General features: G+C 39.6%; 1 protein-coding gene and 1 pseudogene across 2 annotated transcripts in view; one reads left to right on the top strand and one right to left on the bottom strand.

Annotated features, from left to right (window-relative positions):
- KLHL32 (kelch like family member 32) overlaps positions 1–24029 on the bottom strand; it is a 227508-nt gene that overhangs the window by 70325 nt on the left and 133154 nt on the right. For both annotated transcript variants that reach the window (XM_049897499.1, XM_049897505.1), the window contains exon 5: positions 19555–19653. In XM_049897499.1, the coding sequence (XP_049753456.1) occupies positions 19555–19653 (99 nt within the window). The remainder of the gene's footprint in view (positions 1–19554; positions 19654–24029) is intronic.
- LOC126083663 (cysteine desulfurase, mitochondrial-like) lies at positions 9739–11104 on the top strand (annotated as a pseudogene).

Genomic DNA, 24029 nt, shown 5'->3' with positions numbered 1-24029 from the left:
AAGATGGTAGAGAAGCAGAGACTTCCGGCAATCCCTCTTACAACAAAGATCAAAAAAAACAAGTGAAATGATTATATTTATGACAAACTAGGAGCCCTGAAAATCAAAGGCAAAGTTAGAAAATGGTCTGAGTGGCAGGGGGAGGGAGAAACAGTTCAGAAGCGCATAGGAGTGGCCGGACCTGAATCACCGGGATCCCTCAGGCACCATTCCCGGGAATGATGGCGGCAGGCTGGTAGTAGCGTCTGGCCGCGGTTTCCTCAGGGAGAAACAGCCAGCCACACGGCCTACTCACACCTCCGGAACCAGAGAACAACGGCGCTCTGAACAAAAGCTAAGTACTTGCGTATATTTCACCGCACCACCAGCCTCCAAGCCAGCTTCAGTGGCTGTCGATTTCCCTGGGCCTGAGAGGGCTCAGAGCCATTCTCGTGGCCTTGGAGAAGGAATAAATTCACAATTGGGTGAAAAGATAATTTGCCAGCTCCACTAACCTGGGGTGCTCAGGAGCAAAGCGGCTCCTGATCAGGCATAAATGGTCCATGGACTTTAATACCTTTCACCCCTGCATGGACCTGTGTGGACCTATTTCAGGAGAATAGGCCCTTGTCGGCAAACTGCAACTGTTTCAGCTGTGCAGTAGAAAAGTGGTTGTTTGATGTTTGACACTGATTTGCCTATTAAACAGGGTCCTAACCTACCCACATCAGGGGCCTAAGGACTGGTAGCTCTACTCAGGTCACCCAGCCACCTGTGACAGGGGTCCAAGGATAACTGGTACCTCCCAGTCCTTACAACCAAAAGCATTGGGTGCCCATGGCCCATCTGTAGAACACCATCTGTGTGCTCTAGGAAATAGGGATATGTTTTCCTCACAGAAAATAGGGGGATGGTTGTCAGCCCCTGCCTTGTTCAGAGTGTGACCCCTTGCTGGAACCAGACACCGGTACCTACCTTAATCACCCCTGCCCCTCTAAGACTCTAGGACAGAGCCTGTACCACACACTTGATGATCAGCTACCTGGACACTTGAGCTGAATCCATACAAGAAAAGTGAATGGACTCCTAGGTTGATATATCTGATAACAGCTCTAGCCACCTGGTGACAGGACAATAGAGCTTCAAAGCCGAAAATAATCAAGCTAGCTCACTCAAGCAACCTATTTGGGCATATCAAAACAAAATAAAGCAAGAAGCTAGGCTGCAGTAAGCAAAAATAATATAAACTAATACAATAACTTATAGATGGCTCCAAGACAATATGGTTAACATCAAATCACATAAAGAAGCAGACCATGATCCCCTCAATAAACTCTCAAAGCAAAGAATCAGGGAATCTTCTGGGTGAAGGTTCCTTCCTGGAATTGCTGCAGAATACAAAATATTAATACACAGAACTCTTCAAGATATCAGAAACAAGATTAGGAAGGAGATAAGGCAATATGCAGAACAAGCCAAAGAACATACAGATAAAGCAGTTGAAGAAATTAAAAATTACAAAAAATTAAAATTCAAAAAATTAAAATTCAAAAACATAATGAAAAATTTAATAAGCTGCAAGAATCCATAGGAGGAGAGCAATCAGAAATTCAGAAGATTAACAATAAAATTACAAAATTAGACAACTCGATAGAAAGTCAGAGGAGTAGAATTGAGCAAGTGGAAGGCAGAATTGGTGAGGTTGAAGATAAAGCACTTGGCACCAATATATTTGAAGAAAAATCACATAAAAGAATTAAAAAAAATGAAGAAACCGTAAACTTAGAAAAATAGGAGTAAATATCATGGTAACCACAAAGGAAACTAACAATCCTACTCATCAAGATAAAACACAAGAAAAAAATAAAGATTCAGCAGAAAAAAAACAACGAGTAAGAGGAAAAGGCAATATATAAAGATAAACTACTCAGCACAAAAAAATTAAGTGGGAAAAAGAAGCTGTCAATAACACACAAAAAAAAGGCATCAAAATCACAGCACTAAACTCATACCTATCCATAATTACGCTGAGTGTAAATGGACTAAATGCACCAATAAAGAGAGTGGCAGAATGCATTAAAAAACAAGATCTGTCAATATGCTGCCTATAAGAGACACGCCTTAGAGACACAAACAAACTAAAACAATCAAAAAAGAGCAGGAGTGGCTATATTAATTTCTGACAAAATAGACTATAACATTAAATCCACCATAAAGGATAAGGAAGGACACTATATAATGATTAAAGGGACTACTTACCAGGAGGATATAACCATATTAAATACTTATGTACCCAATGACAGGGCTGCAAGATACATAAAAGAAACTGTAATAGCATTGAGAAGTGAGATAGACAGCTCCACAATAATAGTAGGAGACTTCAACACACCACTTTTGGTGAAGGACAGGACATCCAGAAAGGAGCTCAATAAAGACACGGAAAATCTGATTGCCACAATCAACCAACTTGACCTCACAGACATATACAGAACACTCCACCCAACAGCAGCCATGTATACTTTCTTTTCTAGAGCACATGGAACATTCTCTAGAGTAGACCACATATTAGGTCATAAAGCAAGCTTTAGCAGAATCCAAAACACTGAAAGATTACAAAGCATCTTCTCTGACCATAAGGCCATAAAAGTAGAAATCAATAACAGAAAAAGCAGGGAAAAGAAATCAAACACTTGGAAACTGAACAATACCCTGCTCAGAAATGACTGTGTTATAAAGACATCCAGGATGGAATAAAGAAATTCATAGAATCCAATAAGAATGAAAGCACTTCCTATCAGAAACCTTGGGACCGAGCTAAATCTGCTCAGAGGTCATTTATATCAAGAAATGCACACATCCAAAAAGAAGAAAGGGCCAAAATCAAAGAATTACCCCTACAATTTGAACAAATAGAAAGAGAGCAACAAAAGAAACCCTCAGGCACCAGAAGAAAGCAAATCATAAAAATTAGAGCAGAATTAAATGAAAGAGAAAATAGAAAAACAAATTGAAAGAGTTAACAAGACCAAAAGGTGGTTCTTTGAAAAAAGTAACAAAATTGATAAACCATTGGCCAAATTGACAAAAGAAAAACAGGAGAGGAAGCAAGCCAAATAAGAAATGAGATGGGCGATACTACAACAGACCCAACTGAAATTAAAAGAATCATATTAGATTACTATGAAAAATTGTACTCTTACAAATTTGAAAACCTAGAAGAAATGGATGAATTCCTAGAAACATACTATCTACCTAAACTAACACAAACAGGTAGAACAACTAAATAAACCTATGTTAAAAGGAGAGATTTAAAAGGTAATCAAAAAACTCCCAACAAAGAAAAAGCCCTGGCCTGGATGGCTTCACTGCAGAGTTCTACAAAACGTTCAGAGGAGAGTTAATACCGCTACTACTAAAGATATTTCAGAGCATAGAAAAGGACGGAATAATCCCAAACTCATTCTATGAAGCCAGCATATCCCTGATATCAAAAGCAGGTAAAGACACCACAAAAAAAGAAAATTATAGACCTATATCCCTCATGAGGAAACACTGGTGGCATAATGGTTAACAGCTACAGCTGCTAAGCAAAAGGTCAGCAGTTCAAATCTACCAGGTGCTCCTTGGAAACTCTATGGGGCAGTTCTACTCTGTCCTATAGGGTCGCTAGGAGACTCGATGGCAATGTGTTTGCATTTTTTTTTTTTTTTTTGTATCTCTCATGAACTTAGATGCAAAAATCCTCAACAAAATTCTAGCCAACAGAATTCAACTACATATCAAAAAAATAATTCACCATGACCAAGAAATGGGATTCATACCAGGTATGCAGGGATGGTTCAACATTAGAAAAACAATTAATGTAATCCAGCATATAAATAAAAGACAAGAATCGCATGATTTTATCAATTGATGAAGAAAAGGCATCTGACAAAGTTCAACACCCATTCATGATAAAAACTCAGTAAAATAGGAATAGAAGGAAAATTCCTCAACATAATAAAGGGCATTTATACAAAGCCAACAGCCAACATCATCCTACATGGAGAGAGTCTGAAAGCATTCCCCTTGAGATCGGGAACCAGGCAAGGATCTCCACTCTTATTCAACATTGTGCTGGATGTCCTAGCCAGAGCAATTAGGCTAGATAAAGAAATAAAGGGCACCCAGATTGGCAAGGAAGAAGTAAAAGTACCTCTATTTGCAGGTGACATGATCTTATACACAGAAAACCTTAAAAAATTCTCAGGAAAACTACTGATGCTAATAGAAGATTTCAGCAGAGCATGAGGATACAAGATAAACATACAAAAATCAGTTGGATTCCTCTACACCAACAAAAAGAACATAGAGGAGGAAATCACCAAATCAATGCCATTTACAGTAGCCACCAAGAAGATAAAATACTTAGGAATAAATCTTACCAGAGATGTAAAAGACCTATACAAAGAAAACTACGAGACACTACTGCAAGAAACCAAAAGAGACCTACATAAGTGGAAAACATACCTAGCTCATGGATAGGAAGACTTAATGTTGTAAAAACGTCTATTCTACCAAAAGCTATCTATAGATACGATGCAATTCCAATAGAAATCCCACCGACATTTTTTAGTGAGATGGAGAAACAAACCACCAACTTCATATGAAGCGAAAGAGTCCCCGGATAAGTAAAGCATTATTGAAAAAGAACAACAAAGTGGGAGGCCTCACTCTACCTGATTTTAGAACCTATTATACTGCCACAGTAGTCAAAACAGCCTGGTACTGGTACAACAACAGACACATGGACCAATGGAACAGAATTGAGAATCCAGACATAAATCCATCCACGTATGAGCAGCTGATATTTGACAAAGGCCCAAAGTCAGTTAAATGGGGAAAAGACAATCTCTTTAACAAATGGTGCTGGCATAACTTGATATCCATCAGCAAAAAAATGAAACAAGACCCATACCTCACACCATGCACAAAAACTAACTCAAAATGGGTCAAAGACCTAAATATAAAATCTAAAATGATAAAGACCATGGAAGAAAAAATAGGGACATGGCATAAAGAGTACACAAAACATTACTAACAATGCAGAAGAGAAACTAGACAACTGGGAGCTCGTAAAAATCAACAATCTATGCTCATCCAAAGACTTCACCAAAAGAGTAAAAAGATTACCTACAGACCGGGAAAAAGTTTTTAGCTATGATATTTCTGATCAGCATCTGATCTCTAAAATCTACATGATGTGGCAAAAACTCAACTACAGAAAGACAAATAACCCAATTAAAAAATGGCCAAAGGACAGGAATAGGCACTTCACTAAAGAAGACATTCAGGTAGCTAAGAGATACATGAGGAAATGCTCATGATCATTAGTCATCAGAGAAATGCAAATCAAAACTGCAATGAGATTCCATCTCACTCCAACAAGGCTGGCATTAATCTAAGAAACACAAAATAATAAATGTTGGAGAGGTTGTGGAGAGACTGGAACACTTATACACTGCTGGTGGGAATGTAAAATGGTACTACTTTGGAAATCAATTTGGTGCTTCCTTAAAATGCTAGAAATAGAACTACCATAGGATCCAGCAATTCCACCCCTTGGAATATATCCTAGAGAAATAAGAGCCTTTACATGAACAGATAAATGCACATCCATGTTCATTGCAGCACTGTTTACAATAGCAAAAAGATGGAAGCAACCAAGGTGCCCATCAATGAATGAATGAATACAAAAATTATGGCATATTCATACAATAGAATACTACACACCAATAAAGAACAATGAAGAATCTGTGAAACATTTGATAACATGGAGGAATCTGGAAGGCATTATGCTGAGTGAAATTAGTCAGTTGCAAAAGGACAAATATTGTATGAGACCACTATTATAAGAACTAGAAAAATAAACAGAGAAGAAAATATTCTTTGAAGGTTACATAGTGGTGAGGGAGGGAGGGAAGGAGAGGGGTTTTCAATGATTAGATAGCAGATAAGAATTATTTTAAGTGAAGGGAAAGACAACACACAATACAGGAGAGGTCAGCACAACTGGACTAAACCAAAAGCAAAGAATTTCCCTGAATAAACTGAATACTTCAAAGGCCAGCATAGCAGGGGCTGGGGTTTGGGGACCATGATTTCAGGGGACATCTAAGTCAATTGGCATAATAAAAGCTATTAAGAAAACATTCTGCATTCCACTTTGGAGAGTGGCGTCTGGGGTCTTAAACGTTAGCAAGCGGCCATCTAAGATGCACCAGCTGGTCTCAACCCACCTGGAGCAAAGGAGAATGAAGAACACCAAAGACAAAAGGTAATTATGAGTCCAAGAGACAGAAAGGGCCACATAAACCAGAGACTACATTAGCCAGAGACCTAGAAGAGCTAGATGGTGCCCAGCTGCAACTTATGACTGCCCTGACAGGGAACCAACAGAAAACCTCTGAGTGAGCAGGAGAACAGTGGGATTCAGATCCCAAATTCTCATAAAAAGACCAGAGTTAATAGTCTGACTGAGACTAGAGGGACTCCAGAGGTCATGGTCCCTGGACCTTCTGTTAGCCCAAGACAGGAACCATTCCCAAAGCCAACTCTTAAGACAGGGATTAGACTGGACTATGAGATAGAAAATGATAGTGGTGAAGAGTGAGCTTCTTGGATCAAGTAGACACATGAGAGTATGTGGGCACCTCTTGTCTGGAGGAGAGATGAGAGGGCAGATGTGGTCAGAAGCTGGCCGAATGGACACAAAAAGAGAGAGTAGAGGGAAGTAGTATGCTGTCTTATTAGGGAGAGAGCAACTAGGAGTATATAAAAAAAAAAAAAAACAAGGTGTATATAAATTTTGGTATGAGAGACTGACTTGATTTGTAAACTTTCACTTAAAGTACAATAAAAATAAAAAAAATAGATAAATAGTGATTGTAATGGATTACAGTGCACTGAATAAAAGGAAATCAGGAGTCCATGAAGATTAAATAAATAAATAATAAAAGTAAAAAAAAAATCATTAAAAAAACTCCACATGCTCTTATTTTTGGAGGCTTTGAAGGTTTATTTAAGTATATTTGTGCTGGGCTTTTTTTTTTGTGCTGGGTAACCGAGGAATTCTACAATTAGGTTACTAGTACATTTTCATAATCAATTGTACGCATAATATCCAAGGCTCATGAATAATTTTATATTGTTCTTTAGAAAAGTCTTCAGTAAGCTGGAAATCCAGTGGAAAGGAAACACACAGACATAATCATCACCAACAATTAATAATTCCAGACCTAGTCACCATTTTCTGCAAAATGCTGTACAAAAGTTTACTTATGCTGTCATGGGACATCAGGAGTTTACCACTGAATTATGGACTACATAGGAGAAATTAAAGTATATAATTTTTTAACTGAAAATAGCCTAGCTGGGTAACTAGGGTTTTAAAACTACAGTTTCAATAAACACAAACTCTTTTTTGAAAAGACTATGGGAGCCAGAAGCAGGCTAAAATTTTTCAAAAGAACGGTATAGTGTATAGGTAATTATTATATATTTCATTACTTAGCTCTAGTACATATACCCTGCTGGTGCAGCAGTTAAGCATTGGGTTGCTAACCAGAAAGCTGGCGATTCAAATCCATCCAGTGGCTTTACGGGAAAAAAGACCTAAAGATCTTTTTCCGCAAAGACTACAGCCAAGAAAACCCTATGGATCAGTTCTACTCTGTCACATGGGACTGCGATGAGTAGGAATCGATTCAAGGCACACCGTAACAACAATAATATATAACCCCACAAAGTCAGAGAATGCTGAAAATAAGCCCAATTCTGTGGTCTTTCAATTATCTGCTAGTTATCTACATAGACTGTTTGTTCTAACCATTAATTCCAATAAGAGTAGGGATTTGAGGTTTTTTGCTTCAGATCTGCATTTCATCTTCTATATTTTGGATGCTGTAAAGATATATCAAAATTTTATAAGTATAAACTAGGACCAGTTTAATTTATGTAACTGCAATTACACTTTCAAAACTAAATATCCATGATTTAACAAGCAGGTACGTGACGAGGAGGAGTGTGTCAAAAGTATCTAGAGTTTTCAAACAGTGACCTCCAGACAAGTAACATCAGCATCAACTGGGACTTTTCAGAATGCAGATTGCTGGGCCCCATCCCCCCCTAAAAAAAAAAACAAACCCAGACCTGCTGAATTAGAAACTGGGAGAATGGGGCCCAACACTGTTATAATCAGCCCTCCGGGTGATTACCATGTATGCTCATGTCATAGTGATTAAGAGCTACAGCTGCTAACCAAAAAGTCAGCAGTTCGAATCCACCAGCCACTCCTTGGAAATCCTATGGGGCAGGTCTATTCTGTCCTATACGGTCGCTATGAGTCAGAATCAACTTGATGGTAACAGGTTTGGGTTTTTCGGATGTGGAGTATGCCTTTATGTGAAGAAAGGAATAACTCTAACCTACATAAATATGTTCTTGCTGTAAAATTGTGTGGTGCCAGCCTCTCATACCCGAAGGGGCTGAGGCCAGGGTACCTGAGGGGAGTTACTGACATAGACAAACAGTCATTTCTCAGGGCAATAGCATGTACCTCTTAGATAGGCTGCTCTTAAGGACACTTGTGGATAGAGAGTGGGAAATGGGGTGGAGTAGAAGTCTGGGAGGGAAAGTCAGAGAAAGGAAAGATGACTGGAGGCGGAAGGATGCATGGACAGTGCTCTCCTGATAAGGAATAATTAAAAAAAAAATTTTTTTTTTAAAATAAGTGCGCTGTTTTTATTTCCCCTTGTTGGAGAGCTTAGGACACCATGCAACTTCTGTATAAAAAAGTCCTATCACTGGGAACTCTCACGGTACATGCTGAAGGAACCAAAACAACATGGGTTTCTAAGTGGCCACTATGTACTCAAGCTAGAGATGGAACACTTTTCCAATTGTTTCTTGGATTCTGTGTATGAGGATGGGGGGAGTCATTTTACTTACAGGAAGAGCAGGGGAAACAAGAAAACAAAACATCTTGTCTACAAAGCATCAATATCATTTAATATGTTGCTTTACCAAAGCATTGGTTTTATTATTTATTAAAGCACAATTTCAGTATGATGTTTGTGAATTTCAGAAGCAGGGAGAAAGTGAAGGTCCATTTAATCAGTTTTTAGAAACAATATATTCATTTTTATAATATCAAAAAGAAGTGGCTGAAAGAAAAAAAAAATGCATTTTCAGAATGGTGATTATCTACGAAATTTTCAGTAACAGACTTGTCCAATATGTTGATTGGAAGTACGTAGCAAAGTCACTGACAATCTGGGAACGAGGGAAGACAAGGGATGAGGGAAGATAACTGTGGAATTCATAGAGGAATTCTCAAGTGAAGCACTCCATTATGCTAGCCCTGGTTTCTAGGGCACCTACTATGTGGAGGATACTGTTTTGGGTGCTTTGCACACGTTATCTCATTTAACTGCCCAATACCTCTAAGAGACATATTGTTTATAAGATGCCATGACTGTATTTTATAGATGAGGAGTGAAGGGCAAAAAGGTTCAGTAACTTGCCCAAGGTCACATAGCTCTGGTATATAAACTTATATCTGTCAGGCTCCAAAGCCAAACTCAACTACCAGAAAACACCCGGTAAAAGCTGATGCCAGTCACTGCTTATCATTTCTGCACTTCTGTGGATATAAGTTAAAAAAAAAAAAAAAAAAAAAACAGGTCGCCGCTTTGGGCAGAGGACTCTGCCATCTAGACCATGTTGCTGTGAGTCACCTGGAGGCTAGCGGCCAGGGCCTTAACTGTGGCTCCTGCACTGAAGTCTGGGGCACCCATTCAGGGGTTGCACTTACGTATTATGGATCATACTCCCCAGTTGGCTGTTCCCTCAGATACAGTCCCTGCTCCACAGGTAGAGTCTGTGCTGCGATCTCTCTATATGGATGTGCAGCTACAACTCCTCTGGACCCTGGTCCTTAATGCCATGCTCCCTTACGCAGTCAACTACTATGGGAACCCACACTCCTGGACACATGCTTATGGCTGGGAGAGTGAAGCAGCCATGGAACATGCTCACCAGCAAGCAGCATCTCTGATTGGGGCCGACCCTTGTGAGATCATTTTCACCAGTGGTGCTACTGAATTCAACAACACAGCAATTAAGGGGGTGGCTAGGTTCTGTAAGTCACAGAAAAAGCACTTAATCACCACCCAGACTGAACACAAATGTGTCTTGGACTCCTGCCATCCACTAGAAGCTGAGGGCTTTTAGGTCACCTACCAGCCAGTGCAGAAGAGTGGGATCATTGACCTAAAGGAACTAGAGGCTACCATCCAGCCAGATACCAGTCTGGTCTCGGTCAGGACTGTGAACAATGAAACCAGAGTGAAGCAATCCATTGTGGAAATAGGGTGAATTTCCAATTCCAGAAAGATATATTTCCACACCGATGCTGCCTAGGTCATTGGAAAAATCCCACATGACATCAACATGAAAATTGATCTCATGAGCATCAGTGGTCACAAAATCTATGGTCCAAAAAGGGTTGGTGCCATCTACATTCACCACTGGCCTCGTGTGCATGTGGAGACCCTGCAGAGTGGAGGGATTAGGAGTGGGGTATGCGGTCTGGGACAGAGCCCACACCCTTGGTGGTGGGGCAGGGGCTGTGTGTGAAGTGACACAGCAAGAGATGGAGTATGACCACAAGCAGATCTCAAAGTTAGCAGACTAACTGACTCCGAAGATATTGAAGAGCCTTCCAGATGTGGTGATGAATGGGGACCCTGAGCATCATTACCCAGGCTGCATCAAGCTCAACTTTGCATACGTGGAAGGGGAGAGTCTGCTGATGGCACTCAAGGATGTCACCTTATTCTCAGAGGACACTTGGACCTCTGCTTCCCTGAAGCCCTCTTATGCCCTTAGAGCAACTGGCACTGATGAGCATTTAGCTCATTCTTCCATCAGGTTTGGCTTTGGCTGCTTCACTGCAGAGGAAGAAGTGGACTACACATTGGAGACGTGCATCCAGCCTGTGAAGCATCTTCAAGAAATGAGCCCTCTGTGGGAGATGGTGCAGGATGGCGTTGACCTCAAGAGCATCAAGTGGACTCAACACTAGAAGAGTAGGCACTTTGTGTGGGCCCAGCCTCTTCTGCCTCACTGATCCATACACACCAGGCATGTTGTTATACCCAGAGGGTGTTCCATGTTCAAACCAGAATTGCTATAGCCTCAATGACTTAGGCATCAGCTCACCTCCAAGAGAGAAAACTATCTTTCCCAGCCTCAGCTCCTTTGGTGGTAAATATTCCCCCATTTCTCTCCAGAAGTCTTCCTTTGGTCTTACATCGGGTGGGCATTGTAACTGTGAAGTAGTAGGGACATTTGGTATGATACTGCTGCGGGACATGTCTGTGTCCTTGGTGAGGAGAGAGTAAAAGAAACAGGAAGAAGGCTCTTTAGGACCCCAGTGCTTTACACAGACTTTTGCGTTGTCACCTTCTGTACTCAGTTGGATTGGATCCTTCAGGAACAAACATAATCAACTGAGATTTAATCTTCTGTATGTTTCTAAAGGCCACTTCTTTGTACTGATTGCAGACCGAGCAGTGTGTTACTTAGAAGGCTCATCTCCTTTTTGTTCTCATCCTCTTTCTTTTTACCTAACAGAGCTAGAAACATCTATGTGACTCCACCAATTATTAAAACAATTTATGTTTCTTTCCTTAAAATTTGTTAATTTACAGATTGGAGAAATAAATTCACCTTCTATTTGCTCTGTGAATTTTATAAAAGGCTCAGGGCAAAGCGGAAGGCACACTTGGGAAAAAAAAAAAGAAAAACAATCAAACAAAAACAACTTTTTTTGTTGTTTTTTAACCAATGTTAGCCTGACTTCCATCAATGAATGAGCAATTGAGAATCTGGATTTCCTCTCTCTAATCCTACTTCTGACCATAATCCTTCTTCTGACCATAATCCCAGACCTATCACCAAAGAGGAAATAAGGTGTTCCATTGCTGTTGTTGTTGTTGTTAGGTGCCATTGAGTCAGTTCCAACTCATAGCAACCCTATGTACAATAGAATGAAACACTGGCTGGTCTTTTGCCATCCTCACAATCGTTGCTGTGTTTGAACCCCTCATTGCAGCCACTGTGTCAAACCATCCTGTTGTTCCATTAGAAAGAATTAAAGTATTTCCATTGTATATCGTGTCATCTGCCCAGGCCAGAAGTAAAAACTGAAGAGTTGACATTAAATCTGGTTCATGACTGGAGTTTCCCATACACCAAAGAGTGTGGTTTTCCAGGCAAAAGGAATAACATATGCTGAAGTGGGAAAACATTCATTCTGCAAAACAGTCCATAGATATGTACTGAGCACATTCCATGTGCTACACATTGTATACTAGGCTGTATGTATGAACCAAATAAATAAATAAATCTGTTGCCGTTGAGTTGATTCTCACAGCGACCCTATAGGACAGAGTAGAACCGCCCCGTAAGGTTTCCAAGGAGTGGCTGGTGGATTTGAGCTGTTGGCCTTTTGGTTAGCAGCCAAGCTCTTAACCACTATGCCACCAGGACTCCAGGCTGTATGTACAGGAAAATAAAATGGGGAGGTAGATAAGTAAATCAATACTAACAATATGGTGTGATCAGCACTCCAGAAGACTGCCCATAATTAAAGAGGAGGGGGAAATCCAATTTTCAACTGGGTGGATTGATCAGGCAACTCTGGCAAGTGGGCTAACACATGAGTCAAGTACTTGAAGGATAAGCGAGAATTGATGAGGTGACAAAGCAAGGGAAGAATAATCCATGGAGAAGGAGGTTTCAATTAAACAGAATTTTTCATGGATTAAAAGAACCCTTTTTTAAAATCAATCAAACAGAATTTTGGAGGAGATATTGGAGTGAAGCAAGAGTGAAAACAGGTTCACTGGTTAGCAGGAAGTTTCTTTAGTCCAGGAAATAAGTAATGATGATCTGAATTAAAAGAGTGATAATAGAAATAGGAAGAAGGATATAGATTTAAAAAGTTAAGGGGGTAGAGCTGAAAGGTCTTGGTGATAGAGTGTATGTGGCATACAAGGACATGGGAGATTCTAGGATGACTCCTGAGTTTCCAGTTTGGGTTCGTGCTCAAAAAGGACTTGTGAACATTTGGTGCCCGTGGAATATCCAGAGGGAAAGCTGACTAGGCAGTTGGCCTAGAGATGGCAAAACAAATATCCATGGGCTACAGGAAGAATAGAGCACACTAGGGAGACAGGAAAGAGAAAGGGCAAGGTTGGAAAACAAGGCTGCAACCAAGACATGGGGAGTCAGTTTGGATTTTAGAGAAAGAATTTGTTTCGTAGGTCCGATAAATAACTTAGATTGTACAGTAAAGTATTGATTAGCACTGGAAAAGACGACAGGGTGTACAGTTGAGTTATTGCAGGAATGTCTAGGAGAAATAAATCAGACCTGAATGATGTCCATGATAATGAGGATAAAGAGAAGGCAGCATATTTGAGAAGACACATTTGAGAGATCTTTAAGAGGTCAAATCAATAAAATTTGATGGGACTCATTAAGTCACGGAGTATTCTAAGATTACAACAAGTTTCTAGCTTGGGAGACTAAAAGGATGATGGTACCTTAACAAAAATGGTGAAGAGGAACAAGTGTGTGAGATTGGGCCAAAATGAATTTGAGTTGCACGTGAAATATCAAGTAGAAAAGGCTGAGTATTCAGGGGAGTAGACGAGGATAAAATAATCCTTTGCATACAGATACATGAAAGGTGAAGCCGGGGAAGGACTGTGAGCAGAAGACAGCTCCACAGACATTCAAGGAGTTGATAGAGGAAGAGAAGACTATCAAGGAGCTGAAAAGACATAGGAGGAGGACTAGGAGAGAGTCCTGAGAAGAGAGGGGAAAGAATGGAGCTAACAGTGTCAAAAGCTGCGGAGCAGTCACATTAAGATACTATAAAAGGCCAGCTGCATTGGACAATTAGAAGGCTTTGGTGACCTTTGTTGGAGCAGTTTTGGGGAGCGATGAAGACAGAGAACTGAGTTCAACTGGTTGAAGACTGAATACAAGGTAAGGAAATGCAGATACTGACTACAGTTTGGTAGTGAAGGAAAGGAGAAGGATGGGGTAATGGGGTAATGTCCCATCTTAATTAATTCCATTTATGAACGGGAAGAAAGGTGCCAGTGGAGAGCAAGAAATAAAAACCACAGGAAACACAGGAGGTGACTGATGGAGGAAGAACCTAAAAGGCTAAGGAGGGCAGACATTTAACTACAGGTAGACATATTTGCAGATGGAGGGTGGGTGGAGGATTAATATTTCAAATGAAATATAGATTTTCTTTTTACCCTCCTAATTTCCAAATATTAATACATAATATTAATATTACATAATGTATAATAGCATATGAAAAAAATTAGTTTGGATCCTAAAATGGCTGCTAAAAGATCTTACTATACATTTCAGAGCCAAATATTAATGATATTTGGCAAATATCATAGTCCGGTTTACCCATGCTAGATAGCAAATACTCTTGATTTGAACAAGTAATTAATAGTCAGCTATGATTTCATAGGTCTGATACATTTCCACCCTTTCTGATCATTTTCATTGATTTAAAAAAAAAAATCCAAAAGATTAAACCATTATAATATATTTTCCAAATTTTGTACTTTAGCTTTCTCCAAACACAAGATTATTAACTCTAGTAAACTCTGGAATGGCATACAGTTAGTTATTTGATTATGGGCATATTAAATATATATGTGGGTACAATCATTTGTCTTCCCTAATGTGCAAAAAAAAAGAGCCAGTGTTGGAGAAAAACGAGCATGAGTTATAACTTCTTCTCAATCTTGGGAGTAAATTATTCTATTCTGAAAAAAAAAAAAAAAACATCCACTATTTATCATGTATTTAAGAGGTATTTGTTAATTTAGTAACTAAAATTATAAAAATATATTGTTTAGAAAAGATAAGGTATAACTTTTTGTAGTATTACTTTAAAAATGATAACTTATTATAATACTAGAAAGTATATAAGATTCTCGATGCCAAATACAATGCCCATGGAAAGTTTTTTTACTTGAAAAAAAATTTATTCAATAGGCAAAAGTAATGGAGACTGACTTACTGATATATTTTTCTTGTAATATAAAAATCTCAAGTTCTAAAACACAGTGATAACTAATGGATGCGCCATCCGTTCCCTCAGCTAATAAATACTGATTGAGCTCCTTGCAGTGTGAAGTGAAGGAAGATGCAAACAGGTGTGAAGGGCGTGATCCCTGCTCTCAGGAGCCTTGCAGTGTAACTGGGGTTTGTAAGACATTTTTGAACCACACTAAATGGTGCAGAAAATAATTCAAAAGCAACGCTCAGTTACTTCCAACATCCGCAAAGCTGTTTCAAGGATCAAGTGCACCTCAAAGTTGAAAGCAGAAAAACCACCTTCTTTGTACAACAACAGTTAAACTGCTGTTTATGCAAAAGAATTAAAAAAAAAATTTTAAAGGAGAAAAATTATCCAGAATTCTTCCTAATACCCTCATGAGACAATAACATTCTTTCAACCTTTGTACTTTCACTGAAGAGAGAGAATGACTAATTCTCCCTGTAACCCACTTAGTGTAAAACTAAATGAAGACAAGGGATGACTAATAAGCATCAGTCACAGATGGAGATTTAGAGCAGGAAACTGCTTCCACCCTCCCGCTCCCTGTACGTTCTTGGCTTCTGCATGATTTATAGTAAGAATTTTGGCTTAGCTTTACTAGAAGTCCAGACGTGCTCATGGTAAACACAACAGGGCCTTCAATCTGGGGAAGCTGATCTTTAATGTTTGTAAAAGCAGAAAACAAAACGAATAATAATAATTTTTAAAAAATCAAACGAACCCTCCTCTGTGTTTTCTTTATAGTGACGAAACGCTCCACCTATACATAGTGCTGGTGTTCCTTTCCTCTCAGATCACAGCAGCACGTCTCCTCTTTCAGGTCACGTCTTTCACATAAAAGTGCTAAACTAATGCCGCTTAATGACAAATTAATGTCCATGAATAAAAAATACACCTCTAATAGCATAGAGTAATTTGCCATTACAATATCATCATTGGACATGCCCCTGGTTTAATACGATGTATTTAATTCATAAACTAATGAGTGATATATAAAAAGAGGGAGATGAACCCTGCAATTACATTTATGTGAGTCTGTCACCTTATTTGTAAAACCTTAGAGTCATTTACATTCAAATTAGAACAAATGAGTGATTTCACAAAATGCGTGATAAATGACCACAGCAGCCCAAGACAAAACTGTCTTTCCTGTGAGCACATTAACAGTTTCCTATTATTTGTTAAAAATTACAATGCATATTGCCCAGTGTGGTGTGAATAATGACTTTTTTACTGATTGGGTCAGAAGACTAATATGTAGCCAAATAAATAATTTTTCTTTTCATTTTTTCTGATTTTTGCTTTAAATTAACTATGGAATTCTGGTGGATTCACACTGCCACCTGCTGCCTAGGAATAGATACTAGAAGTTTATTCCTCTCAAACAAAGTCTGTTTGTTCACCACTTTGGTGGTTTTGTTCAAAAAGTCTACATAATGTTTTTGTTTTTCTTATCAGTACATTTAATATCATAATAAAGACTGTGATGCTCAGAGAACACAAAGAATATTTGTTAATCAAACAATAAAATATGCTATTTGGGAGCAGTGGAACAAAATGGTGTAAGCTATATATATACTTTTTTTAAGCTAACTACAAAAAAAGAGACAATTTCAGTAATACAAGTGCTTCCTAATGCATCCCTTTCAGGGGATACAATACAAAGTCCAGCAGCAGCAGCCTTCATGTGTGTACAAAGAAGCTTCAGGCCAAGGCTGAGGTTGGTGGAGCTTCCACCAAGGGGTCCTCCTTAGACATGCTTTATAATGAGCACTGAAAGATAATAGGGGGTATTATAGTAGGGGCTAGTGGTACAAACAGTTAACATGCTTGGCTGCTTACTGAAAGGCTGGAGGCACCTCAGAAGAAAGGCCTGGAAATCTACTTCCAAAAACTCAGCCATTGAAAACTCTATGGCGCACAGGCCTACTCTGATACACATGCGATTGCCATGAGTTGGAATCAACTTGACGCCAACTGGTACTAGTATCCTTCCTAACCTCTGGCAGAGAAACCAAAGAAATAATGGAGATTTGAGAACAACCAAACAATGCCAGACATCTTAGTGAGGGGAATGGTTTCAGACTCTCCCAAATGGAAAAAATACGAAACAAGGTTGGAGAATATATTAGTCTTGATTGATGGGACACAATATCTAGGTAAGTTTTAAGCACTGGAAATTTTCTATTTCAACAAAAATTTATTTTTATATACTCAATCAAAAGGTCCAATATGAAATTTAAAATCAGTTGATCAATAATACTAAAAATAGTAAATCAAAGACTGTCAAAATATCAAAGCCAACTGATCTAGTCTGGGGGTTTTATAATGCTGAGAGAAAGGCAGGGGATATATTTTTAAAAGACTGCAGTAATGAAGATCCCTGTATATACATGGTTTTGGTTCTGTAGTCAAAGTTTCCTTCTACAAGTTGAACATCTTACAATGATCACAAATAAAAAGGAAAAGTAAAGTTACATAAGAGAATAAAATGAAAATATACAGGTGAAAAGGAAAGTGAAAGTGTCAACCACTGCTCAACCAGCCTCAGTAATAGCAACTGTACCCAAAACATCTCTCTGCCCAAGTTACAATTTTGTCTCTGCAAAATAACAAACCACAAGAGTCAAATTCCAAAGTATACAAGTCACATGGCATCTCAACACTTTCATCTGATAGGGTTGGGGAAATACGCATAAACTTTTGATCTCCATCTGGAATTCTCAGCTACAGAAAATGATAGGTATAGAAACACACACATACATACACACACACACCCCATTTATAGTGTGCATCATGACAATTAACACTATAAGCAAACTTTTGTCAACATATATCACTGATTATTATCTGAAATGGAAAAAGTGAATTGGGTGATGAAGCTTAAAGCTTAAGCTGTAATATTTGATGTAGAAATATCAAACGAAAATAATTTCAATTTCACAAGTCAAACATACACCTCTGAAGTTTTGTAACCTTTCTATGTTATTTCCATTTGCTACCTGCAGAAAGGGATTAAAAACAGCTTTACCATGCCACCCAACAGTATTGAGGGGGAAGGAAAGGAAAATAAGACAAAAACAGCTAAACATCTGCACTTAGATGAAATGTGCTGAGATAATGATACAAATTTCATATACTGTATTTGAATTGCTACTTAGGTGAACATGGCTGACATTCCTGCCGCTGTCTGCCTGGAAAGCACTGGGTTCCCATTTCCCAGAGTTGCTGGGAAGATTAAATGAGATGATACAATAGAAAGCTTTGTAAACTATATAATGTTATTCAAGCGGGAACAGGTAACAGAAGTCAATGATTCGAACTGCCAACGTTTTGGTTAGCAGCCCTAGCTCTTAGCCGCTGCACCGCCAGGACTCCATATTTAGAATTAGAGGGAAGGATTAGGAAGGAAAAGAAAGAAGTTGGGCTGGAAAACAAACAGGGTTTTTCTACTCACTAATATAATGCCACATGCACAAGAATAACATGGAACTGGGTGAATTTGTTATTGCTTTCAAATTTATTTTTACTTTTGTTATAATGCTACAATAAATGCAAGTAAATGTTATCCTAGTGGGGGAAATGGGAGGATTTTAAAATAGGAAATTAGTGCTTGACTATCTATAAAAATAATAGAACTAAGATGTCCCATATCTTCCCACCTAACCAAATACTTTTCACCCAAGGGGAAAAAAGATCTTTGGAATCAGAAGGCCTGTCACCCACCAGCTATATTAGTGCAAGCAAGGTAAGTACACTTCAAACCTCTGAGTTTTCATATATAAAAATGCACAAAGTTGGGAGGACTGAACATGAACCGTCTGTGAACGTTCAGTAGGTGCTCAGTGTATGGGAGTTTCCTTTCCTGTCTCCTCAGAAGACTTTTCTGGCCATCCCAGCAAATCAGGGGAAGAAGGCACAGATCATTCATCGCTGCCTGGGATATCTACATGGTAATTAAATTATATATGACTTTGTCTTATATTAGCTACTGTTACATTAATCTTGTATGACTATCCAACTTTTCATGCATTTTTACTTATATCCTCAACCAGAAATACCGCTCCAGACCAGAGCCCTTCTCAGTGCCACTGCCCCAGGACCTGCCCCAGTATACTGGCGACCTGGGGTATGCCCGGAGGGTGGGGGGAAATGCCCACTTCCGGGATAAGACACAACAGCTGCTGCTGTTCTCTTGCCTCTCAGCTTGTGTCCTGGAGAAATGGTACCCACAGACCACAGCCCCTCCAAGTGGGCTAGGCTGGCATTTTACCTGTCACTGGGCTCCGGCTGGTAGGGCACAGCTTATGGCTGCAGGGGAAAGGAATGTGGTGGGTATATTACTAGCAGGACGCAAGCTCACGTACCTGGATGAGATAGTGGGAACATAAATTGAGAAGCTCCAACAGCTGTAGGTGACTGCCAGCAGCTAACACATCCTGGATCACGCCTGGCTCCAACAAAATCTGTTTTGTTTTTTAATAAAAAGAAAACTATCAGTTACATCAAAAGACTAATATATACTTGCTAACAGATAAATATACTTCACCATATTTAAATTTCTTCTTAACCTATTATATCTGAACTAATACACCTCCTTAAAATAGAAGTTGGGCCTCCTCTTTTTCTTCAGATTAATGAGCTGAGGCACTCATGTTAACCGTTCAAGTTCTCTCCTCACTGTATTAGCCAAGTCTCATTTCCTGTGTGTAAAGCTCTGCACTAAACCACTTATTTTTTGTAGGTGATATGAACATTTTCAAAGAACAATACGAATACTTACAGTCTTAAAATTCAATGTAGTTATTTTCACAACCTGTTTCAACCTATGGTGTAATCTTATAAAATGTAAAACACCACGTATTACTTTTTCAAAGTATATCTCAGAACTTTAGTTTTTGGTAGATCATAAAAATGTTATGGCTAACGGGTATTTTAGGGAAAGGGGGTTTCTGTTTCTCTTGGCAATGTAAGACCGGAGGCAACTATTACTCCCCTTTTTACTTCTAAATCCTCCAACAGTGAACTTTTTGCCACAAACTTTCATTTTTCTCTTTCTCAATCTCAGGTTCTCTAATCCTTTCTATTTAAAATAAAAGCTACACAAATACTATTTTCAAAATTCAAAGGCATCACAAAGAAGCAAAACATTCCAATTATCCTAGTAATACTGATTCTTCGTTTTTTTCTTTTTTCCTGTTATTGTTGTTAAGTCCAATTATCTGCCTACTTTTGCCATCTTTTGAGCTACTGAACATGGCTGGAGAAAAACACATAGCCATGTTGACAAAATTCACTTTAAATGCATGATTGCCAGGCATAAGTAGTCCTTTAGTGGTGTCCCAGCCATGCTGCCCTATATTCTAAGCCCGGTGATCACCATAGTATGGTCTCTGGACCAAGAGCATCAGCATAACCTGGGAACTGGGGAAAACTGCAAATTCATGGGGCCCTCACCAGACCTGCTAACTTAGAAACTTCCAGGGTGGGGCCCAGCAATTGGTGTTTCACCAAACCTTCCATGTGGTTCTGATGCATAAGGAGTGTAAGCCACGTGGTTCTGATACACAGAGACATGTGAGACCCACTGACTTAGTCGTTCACTCTACCACTCCTCACAACTAAGTAGAAAGAAAGCCATAATACTGTCTCCATTTTCTCTGCTCTGGTGTCTGTTAAACTCGCCCCTGTTATGTTTTGTTCCCATTCTTCCAATAAAAATGCTCTTGTGTAGGTCAGCAGTGACCTCCACGTTTCCAAAACCAATGGCCATTTCTCAGTATTTAATCTTAACAACCCCACAGCAATTAGCAAAGTTGATTACTCTCTTCTTTGGAACAATTTCTTTTCTTGCCTCTGGGACAACACTTCCTCTAGGTTATATTTCTACTTCACTAGCCACTCAATCTCAGTCTCGTTTCCAACCACTAAGCTTTGGAGATGCCCAGAGCTCAGTTCTCAGACCTCTCCTCTCTCTACACCCACTCTGTAGATATCATGTAATCTCATGGCTTTAAAATGATCTATATACTGATGGCGTAGTAGTTAAGTTCTACAGCTGCTAACCAAGAGGTCAGCAGTTCAAATCCACCAGGCACTCCTTGGGAACTCCATGGGCCAGTTCTACTCTGTCCAACAGGGTCACTATGAGTTGGAATCAACTCAACGGCACTGGGCTTGGTTTTTCTTTTTTTATATACTGATGACACTTGGATTTGTTCTGTAGTCTCAACCTCACTCCTTCAACTCCAGATTCTTACCTTCAACTGCCTACTCAGCCTCTCCACCTGGATGTCTAATGGGCATCTCAAACTAAACATGTCCCAAACCAAACTCTGGATCCTATCCACCAACCACCAAATATGCTTCTACTCCAATGCTACCATGTGAACACTTAACAACTCTATTCTGTTATTTAGCTTAAAGCCCCAGAGTCATCCTTGACTCCTCTTGTTTTTCTCACACCTCACTTCTGATCCTTCAGTCACTCTTGACTGCTCTACCTTCAAAATAGCTCCAGAATCCAACCACGACTCATCTCTTTCACCATTATCACTCTAGTACAATTCATTCTGCCTTCCTAGACTTACTGTAACAGCCTCCTAACTAGTTCCACTGCTTCCCCCTTTGCCCTCTTGCACTGTTTTAAAAAATAACAGCCAAACTGCTTTATTCAAAACTCTCCAATGACTTTCCAGCTCACTGAAAACAAAAGGCAAAGCCTTTGCTACAACCTCAGAGGTCCCCCCATCACCTCTCTCACCACCACAATGGGCTGTCTTGCTACTGCTTGAACGTGTGGAGCACTTCAATCCTTATGTCTAGTTGTTTTTTCTGCCTGGATTTTTCTTCCTCAAGGTATCAGCATTGCTCGTGCCCTCACATTCTTCGAGCTTTGCTCGAATACCATCTAATCTGGGAGGCCTTCCCTGACCATCCTATGTAAACAGTACCTCACGCCTCATCACCCCTTCATTCCCTAACCCCTTATTCAGTTTTATTCTTCTTCATAGCACTTACCACCTCTTGACATATTACATACTTGGCTGTTGGATTATTTTGTGTTTCTCCACTCACTGGGACGTAAGTTCCAGGGGGCAGGGACTCAGTCTATTTTGTAACCCCAGCACTTAGAACGCCCACCGTATAGCCGTCATGCAATATTGATGAATTTATTTAACAATAAATTATTGATGAGTATATTTGTCTATAATTTCATAAGATGCACTGTCAACAATCCTCCCCAAGATGGACTGACACAGTAGCTGCAACAATAGGCTTGAACGTACGAACAGTTGTGAGGATGGTGCAGACCTAGGCAACATTTTATTCTGCTGTACATAAATTGCTGACTCAACAGCAAATAACAACATATTTGTTTATATATACATATTTATTTCAGAATTAATTTTATTAATTAAATTGATTAACATACGAGGAAAGAGGAAAACAGACTATAAATTATATTTCTTAACTAGTGAATTAATGTTAGAAACTTAACCAAATGAGGCAAAAACACCAACGCTCACTCTTATTCTAAAAATTCTCTATAGTTCCTTTTCCATCTACTCGGAAGAAGAAACCTGAATTTCTCCAACTCCTCTAGGAGGGAGGCTTTGACTGACATTCAGAAAATGAGTGCAGCTGCCTTCACAGGAGCAAGGATGTAGTATTCTCTTGCAGGAGGGCATAGCCTAAGGCAGAGAATGGGGAATAGATGGATTAGAAAGGTTAGTCTTAGCCTTTAAAACCTGTCAGTTGCGCTCATTTCACACAACCGGCATTCAGGATAACCTCCGAGGCTCGGTAATGCCAAACACAAAGATAGATATCACAGAGAGACAGGATGAATATTCTACATCTTGCGTAACATGTCCAGCAGGCTCGCCTTGAGAAACATTCACGTGAGAAACCCACACTGGGATTGTTTTTGTCGTTTTGTTGTTGTTGTTGTTCTCTTCTCATTATGACATGAGTTTTTCTAAAATATACTGTGGCACAGAAAATTCCTACATGCTTTGAACAGGAGCAGTTTGAAAGATGAAACCCAACCAGTACAGCTGGTTCTTGCTCACGGGAACAGGATCAGTGTCTGCCACCTCCGCTTGCACTTGAGTCTTTTAAATTCAGCTCTGTTGATCTTTGGTGGCTGGTTGTTCTCACATACTTTTCAGAGAATTTGTGCTTGGGCAGGAATACAAAGAGGTTCGATCTCCACAAGATGGTGAATTTATCTATCACGGGGTGGCGGGGGGGCAGTGGTGGTTCAGTGGTAGAATTCTCTCCTTCCAGGCGGGGGATGTAGGTTCAATTCTTGACCAACACACCTCATGTGCAGCCATCACCTGTCTATCGGGGAGGCTTGTGTGTTGCTATGATGCTAAACAGGTTTAGTCCAAACTAAGATGGAATAGGGAGAAAGGCCTCATCATCTGCTTCTGAAAACCAGCCACTGAAAACCCCAAGGATCACGATGGTTTGATCGGAAGCATTTCCTTCCATTGTGCGTTGGGTTGCCATGATTTGGGGCTGACTCAAAGGTATCTAACAACAACATCACTTGCCTAGGTGAACTGGCCAAAAGTATAGCCTTCTGTAGAAGGAATGGATCTCAAACACCCACATTTATGGAGGACAATGAAGGCAACTAAACGTAAGTGCTGCAAGAATTTGTTGGTTACATTTAGGCCTTTAAGAAACTCATAACCATGCAGTGCGGTGCTCAAAGCAGACCAGACAGCAGACAGGGTCACTTGAGGACAACCTACGGGAAGGGAGGGTGCCTCCTAAAACCCAGGCTGAGAGCACAGCGGGAGCTAACGTTGGTGGCTTGAGACATCCA

The sequence above is a fragment of the Elephas maximus genome, chromosome 1 (genome assembly GCF_024166365.1).
Source record: "Elephas maximus indicus isolate mEleMax1 chromosome 1, mEleMax1 primary haplotype, whole genome shotgun sequence".
NCBI classification, from domain to species: Eukaryota; Metazoa; Chordata; class Mammalia; order Proboscidea; family Elephantidae; genus Elephas; species Elephas maximus.
This window is presented reverse-complemented; position numbering and strand designations above follow the sequence as displayed.